This window comes from Sphaerodactylus townsendi, linkage group LG15 (genome assembly GCF_021028975.2).
Source record: "Sphaerodactylus townsendi isolate TG3544 linkage group LG15, MPM_Stown_v2.3, whole genome shotgun sequence".
NCBI lineage: Eukaryota > Metazoa > Chordata > Lepidosauria > Squamata > Sphaerodactylidae > Sphaerodactylus > Sphaerodactylus townsendi.
In genome coordinates, this window is record NC_059439.1 from 33549741 (window position 1) to 33556918 (window position 7178).

At 45.3% G+C, this 7178-nt stretch overlaps 1 gene segment (V, D, J or C); it reads left to right on the forward strand.

Annotated features, from left to right (window-relative positions):
- Positions 1–2382: 2382 nt before the first annotated feature.
- LOC125444343 lies at positions 2383–7027 on the forward strand. The segment is given in 2 exon segments: positions 2383–2473; positions 6675–7027. Coding segments are annotated over 2 exon segments (399 nt in total).
- The last annotated feature ends 151 nt before the right edge of the window (positions 7028–7178 follow it).

Genomic DNA, 7178 nt, shown 5'->3' on the forward strand with positions numbered 1-7178 from the left:
CAGAAGGACCATGTATATATTTTAGTACCAGTGTCTATAACTGTGAGCAATAATGGGCAAATTTTGTATGCTTATTTTGTATGTTTATTTTATGCCAATAAAGGCTTGTTACTTAAACAAGTATATATACTAAACAGATAGATCAAAACTGAACTGAATTATATGTATTAGATTATATGTATCCTAGCTGGAAGTATATTAGTTTAAAAACTGTAATGCATAAGTTAGAATGAGTTGTTTTTAAATGGATAGATTTTTTCATGTAATAACTTTATGTTAAAACTTATATGTAACAATTTCTGTTAATCCTGCAATAACTGAAATTCAAATTGTCAATTTTTCTTACTCAATAAAATTTAATTTTAAAAAATGGATCCGGCTGTCCTCACGGAACATGTTTCCATGCTACTTGTAATGTTCATGCACAGCACAACAACATCACTCACACAAAGGTGTGAAGGGCTCCACAAGACAGAGCTGCAAACAGAGCGGCCAATCAATGCTGCTCCTCTTGGGCCTTTGACAGCAACTTCATAGCAGGAGAAACTGTCCCTGCCATATGGAGCCTCAAAGCATCTTCCAATCACCCTCCCTTCCTCAATACCACAACAGACCCCTTGTAGGGAAGTTGGGGCTAAGAGAGTTCTGAAAAAACTGTGACTGACACAAGGTGACCCCAGAAGACTTCACATGGAGGAGAATTGGACACGGTTCACCAGATAAGTGTCTGCGGCTCAAGTGGTGGATTGGGGAGTCAAACCCGGTTCTCCAGGTTACAGCCTGTTGCTATTACTACTGTATTAAGCTGGCTCTTCAGTGATAATAGAAAGAATATTACCCCTAACCTACCATTCCACTCAGCAAAGTTTATTCATATCTTTACTAAAATGTTTTTGGCACACCATACCATTTCCTTAAGCTTGAAGTTTCCTACCAGAGACAAGGGATTTCCTCCATCTTAAATGGCTCTTATTATAAATGGCTCTTAGCAGGAGCAGTGGCGTAGGAGGTTAAGAGCTCGTGTATCTAATCTGGAGGAACCGGGTTTGATTCCCCGCTCTGCCGCCTGAGCTGTGGAGGCTTATCTGGGGAATTCAGATTAGCCTGTGCACTCCCACACACGCCAGCTGGGTGACCTTGGGCTAGTCACTGCTTCTCGGAGCTCTCTCAGCCCCACCTACCTCACAGGGTGTTTGTTGTGAGGGGGGAAGGGCAAGGAGATTGTCAGCCCCTTTGAGGCTCCTGCAGGAGAGAAAGGGGGGATATAAATCCAAACTCCTCCTCCTCCTCCTCCTCTTCTTCTTCTTCTTCTTCTTCTTCTTCTTCTTCTTCTTCTTCTTCTTCTTCTTCTTCTTCTTCTACCAGTATGTTCTCAATTGATTGTAATGTTCTGCTTTTCCCAGGAGCCTTTTCAGATTTTCAACTGGTGTCATCTGGGCCAGGAACACTGAGACCTGGAGAGAACCTCCATCTGGTCTGCAAAGTGACAGGAGTCTCCATCGCAGCGCAATTAAATTTTTGGGACTAGGCCCGTCAGCCTCCTGGGAAAGGTCTGGAATGGGTTGCACGAATATACCCATATGCTGGGAACAAATACTACGCCCCTTCTCTCCAAAACCGGGTCACCATGTCTGCAGACTCCTCCAAGAACCAGTTCTCCCTCCAGCTGAACTCCGTGACAGCTGCCGACTCTGCTGTGTATTTCTGTGCTCGAGATGCACAGTGAAACAGAGTCCATTGAAAGGGGGGATATAAATCCAAACTCTTCTTCTTCTTCTTCTTCTTCTTAGGTTGGAGGAAGATTCACTTAATTTGGAAGAACATCAACATTTAGGATGGCTGGATCCACCCTAAGGATCATCCCCATGTCTTGGAAAGGATCCCCTCCTCTGCTGATTTCTGCATCTTGAAGACCCAAAAGCTGGTAGGTCAGTAGGTAAAATAAACCTAAATGGGGACCCATTTGGACCAATAACCTGCTATCAAACCAGATTGCACAGTCTTGACCTGGAAACCATAAATGTGACATGAAGGTAAAATGTTTTGTTAAAAACGGCTCCTCCCCCACCAGCCAGTGATTGTTGGGACTGCAGACCACCCCCCCCCACCAAAAACCCCCATACAACTGCAACCAAAAAACCCTGGGGAGAGGCAGGAAATGGCGGATCACATCACTCCATACGACTCCCATGTAAATCAAGTCTCACATCACAGCCAAACATCTGTCACTTTTCATCAGTGCTGATGTCTGAGGTTCAGAGGAGTTCTGCTCCCCCACAAATCCTGCCCCCTCTTTTTATGCCTGTGACTTATGCAAAAACAGCCACCCTCCTCCTTCCCATTTAAACCCCCCACAGCTTTTGATGGCACTCAGACCTCCTGGCTCAAGAGACGGAGTCCGGTTGAGATCGCCTCCATTTTCCCACCATGCCGTCCATCTTGCCCACACTCGTGTTCTTGGCCGTCTCCCCAAGTATGTTGGTCTTTCAGATTTTCATTCCTTCCCTCGTGACAATTGGGTCCCACGTGATAATCATTGCCTGCTGGTATTCCCATCTCAACCATTTCTCCTTCTTCTTTCCCTGACAGGTGTCCTCTCACAGGTGGTTCTCACCCAGTCAGGTCTTGTGGTGAAAAAACCAGGAGAATCCCATAAACTGACCTGCACAGTCACGGGGTTTGATCCAAACAGCTACTGGATGCATTGGGTCCGGCAGAAACCTGGAAAGGGATTGGAATGGTTAGTTAGCTACCTTAAAATCTCAAGCACTAACTATTATTCCCCTGCGATCCAAGGACGATTCACAGCCGCCAAGGACAGCTCCAATTTCTACCTGCAAATGAACAACCTGAAAGCTGAGGAGACAGCCATGTATTACTGTGCAAGAGACTCACAGTGACTAGGACTTAGGCAGTAGTCAGACAAAAACCCTTCCCTGTATGAACTTCTCAGAAGAAGGGCCATTTGGGGTGCCAGAGAGCTAAAAATATGAAGCCCTGGTGGAAGATAAATAAGGCTGAGTAGAAATTACAAGTTCCTTGGAGGTTTCTCAAGTAGTAAACAGTTACTTCTTGGTAAACCTCTTGAGAAACTTCACAGGGACTCCATTGCTGACCCAACCACTGCTCTCTGCCACCACTTGTCTTTTTCATATTCATTTACATTTCTGTCAGTTTTTTGGGCTCCCTGGAATTTCTGTTTAGATTTGTGGTCATGTGTTTATCTCATGGACACAGGTCGTCCAGCTTTCACATACATTTTATACACTGCACAGTCTATAAGTTAGATATATGATTGATTAATGCCTGAATAACGGTCCTTTTCGCACATGCCGAATAACGCACCTTCAATCCACTTTCACAATTGTTTGCAAGTGGATTTTGCTATTTTGCACAGTAAAATCTAGCTGCAAAGTGCATTGAAAGTGGATTGAAAGTGCATTATCCTGCATGTGCGGAAGGTGCCTTAGAGTGGGAAATTTCTCTATAGCTCATTCCGCACATGCAGAATAATGCACTTTCAAACTGCTTTCAGTGCTCTTTGAAGCTGTGCGGAATGGCAAAATCCACTTGCAAACAGTTGTGAAAGTGGTTTGAAAATGCATTATTTTGTGTGTGCGGAAAGGGCCTATGTCATCAGTTAAGTTTGCTGTTTGTCGTCGAAACCTACTATGGGTTCAGTTCTTGGCTGGCTTTGCACACACCAGCTTTAATAGAGGTTGAAGTAAGCTACAATACACACTGGTGCAGAAATGAGCTGGCACGAGTGGGGAAGGCCAACCGCTTTATCTCTGGATGCTTGATTACAGCTTCGATGCATGAGGAAGGCTAAAAAAAAAAGGAAAGCCCAAAGAACAGTCTACTCATCCCTGCTTCTAGCACCCACTTTATAGTTCATCTGATGCTGGAGGAAGGACTCATGCAAATGTCTCCAGGAAGCCTTGGGGGTCCGTGAGAGCTCTTTCTCAAAAAGAAGTCCCTCACGTTTATGATCCTCACTCTCTGCCAAGTTCAGAGCTTCAGGTCTTCTGACCAGATAAGCCAACTGTTCATCTAAATCATGGCAATTATGATGTTCTTGTTTGCCTTGGTGGCCATTCCAAGAGGTAAGCATGTACTTTAGGAGAATTTTAGCAATCTACATTTGCTTTAATCCCCTCTAGCAGTATGTTCTTAATTGATTGCAATGTTCTGTTTATCCCAGGGGCCTTTTCAGATGTTCAGCTGGTATCATCTGGGTCAGGAACGCTGAGACCAGGAGAGAACCTCCATCTGGTCTGCAAAGTGACAGGTGCCTCCATCTCTAGTAGCAGCAATGCTTGGAACTGGATCCGACAGCCTCCTGGGAAAGGTCTGGAATGGGTTGCAGCAATATACCCATATGATGGTAGCAAAGACTACGCCCCTTCTCTCCAGAGCCGTGCCACCATTTCTGCAGACACCTCCAAGAACCAGTTCTCCCTCCAGCTGAACTCCCTGACAGCTGCCGACTCTGCAGTTTATTTCTGTGCCCGACATGCACAGTGAAACAAAGTCCATTGGAAACTCATCCAAAAGAGGAACACAACATTCTAGTTTTATTTCACGCAGACAAGTCTTAACCATAGTGTTGGACAAAAAAAGGCTCTTAAAATGGATCCGGCTGTCCTCACGGAACATGTTTCCATGCTACTTGTAATGTTCATGCACAGCACAACAACATCACTCACACAATGGTCCGAAGGGCTACACAAGACAGAGTTGTAAGCAGGGTGGCCAATTAACGCTGCTCCTCTTGGGCCTTTGGCAGCAACTTCATAGCAGGAGAAACTGTCCCTGCCATATGGAGCCTCAAAATGTCTTACAATCACCTTCCCTTCCCCACCCTACAACAGACCCCTTGTAGGGAAGTTGGGGCTGAGAGAGCTCTGAGAAAACTGTGACTGACACAAGGTGGCCCCAGAAGACTTCACATGGAGAAGAATCAGACGCGGTTCACCAGATAAGTGTCTGTGGCTCAAGTGGTGGATTGGGGAGTCAAACCCGGTTCTCCAGGTTACAGCCTGTTGCTATTACTACTGTATTAAGCTGGCTCTACAGTGATAATAGAGAGAATATTACCCCTAACCTACCATTCCACTCAGCAAAGTTTATTCCCCGCCGGGGATGGGGCGGTATAAAAATCCAATAAAATAAATAAATAAATAAATAATAAATTCATATCTTTACTAAAATGTTTTTGGCACACCATACCATTTCATTAAGCTTGAAGTTTCCTACCAGAGACAAAGGATTTCCTCCATCTTAAATGGCTCTTGTTATAAATGGCTCTTAGGAGCAGCAGTGGCGTAGGAGGTTAAGAGCTCGTGTATCTAATCTGGAGGAACCGGGTTTGATTCCTAGCTCTGCCGCCTGAGCTGTGGAGGCTTATCTGGGGAATTCAGATTGGCCTGTACACTCCAACACATGCCAGCTGGGTGACCTTGGCCTAGTCACAGCTTCTCGGAGCTCTCTCAGCCCCACCTACCTCACAGGGTGTTTGTTGTGAGGGGGGAAGGGCAAGGAGATTGTAAGCCCCTTTGAGTCTCCTGCAGGAGAGAAAGGGGGGATATAAATCCTAACTCTTCTTCTTCTTCTTCTTCTTCTTCTTCTTCTTCTTCTTCTTCTTCTTCTTCTTCTTCTTCTTCTTCTTCTTCTTCTTCTTCTTCTTCTTCTTCTTCTTCTTCTTCTTCTTATGTTGGAGGAAGATTCACTTAATTTGGAAGAACAGCAACATTTAGGATGGCTGGATCCACCCTAAGGATCATCCCCATGTCTTGGAAAGGATCCCCTCCTCTGCTGATTTCTGCATCTTGAAGACCCAAAAGCTGGTCGGTCAGTAGGTAAAATAAGCCTAAATGGGGACCCATTTGGACCAATAACCTGCTGTCAAACCAGATTGCACACTGCAGTCTGAAAGTATCTTACAGGTAATCATAATAACCACTAGAATGGAATTTTCTAACTTGACCAGAATAATGTAAAATGTAAAACACCACAGCTGAACGGGAGGCATAAGACGATTGCAATTTATATCACTTGTATGGACTTTGTCAGATCCTTGCAGTCTTGACCTGGAAGCCATGAATGTGACATGAATGTAAAATGTTTTGTTAAAAACGGCTCCTCCCCCACCAGCCAGTGATTGTTGGGACTGCAGACCACCACCCCCCCACCAAAAACCCCCATACAACTGCAACCAAAAAACCCTGGGGAGAGGCAGGAAAAGGCGGATCACATCACTCCATATGACTCCCATGTAAATCAAGTCTCACATCACAGCCAAACATTTGTCACTTTTCATCAGTGCTGATGTCTGAGGTTCAGAGGAGTTCTGCTCCCCCACAAATACTGGCCCCTCTTTTTATGCCTGTGACTTATGCAAAAACAGCCACCCTCCTCCTTCCCATTTAAACCCCCCACAGCTCTTGATGGCACTCAGACCTCCTGGCTCAAGCGACGGAGTCCGGTTGAGATAACTTCTATTATCCCACCATGCTGTCCGTCTTCCCACACTCATGTTCTTGGCCGTCTCCCCAAGTATGTTGACCTCTCAGATTTTAATTCCTTCCCTCGTGACCATTGGGTCCCACGTGATAATCATTGCCTGCTGGTATTCCCACCTCAACCCTTTCTCCTTCTTCTTTCCCTGACAGGTGTCCTCTCACAGGTGGTTCTCACCCAGACAGGTCCTGTGGTGAAAAAACCAGGAGAATCCCATAAACTGACCTGTGCAGTCACGGGGTTTAATCCTAACAGCTACTGGATGTATTGGGTCCGGCAGAAACCTGGAAAAGGATTGGAATGGTTAATTCGCTACTATGATACCGCAAACACGATCTATTATTCCCCTGCGATCCAAGGACGATTCTCCGCCTCCAAGGACAGCTCCAATTTCTACCTGCAAATGAACAACCTGAAAGCTGAGGACACGGCCGTGTATTACTGTGCAAGAGACACAGTGACAAGAGCTTTGGCAGAAGTCAGACAAAAACCCTTCCCTGCATGAACTTTTCAGAAGATCCAGAAGGGGTGCCAGAGAGCTAAAAATACGAAGCCCTGGTGGAAGATCAATAAGGCTGAGTAGAAATTACAAGTTCCGTGGAGGTTTCTCAAGTAGTAAACAGTTACTTCTTGGTAAACCTCTTGAGAAACTTCAC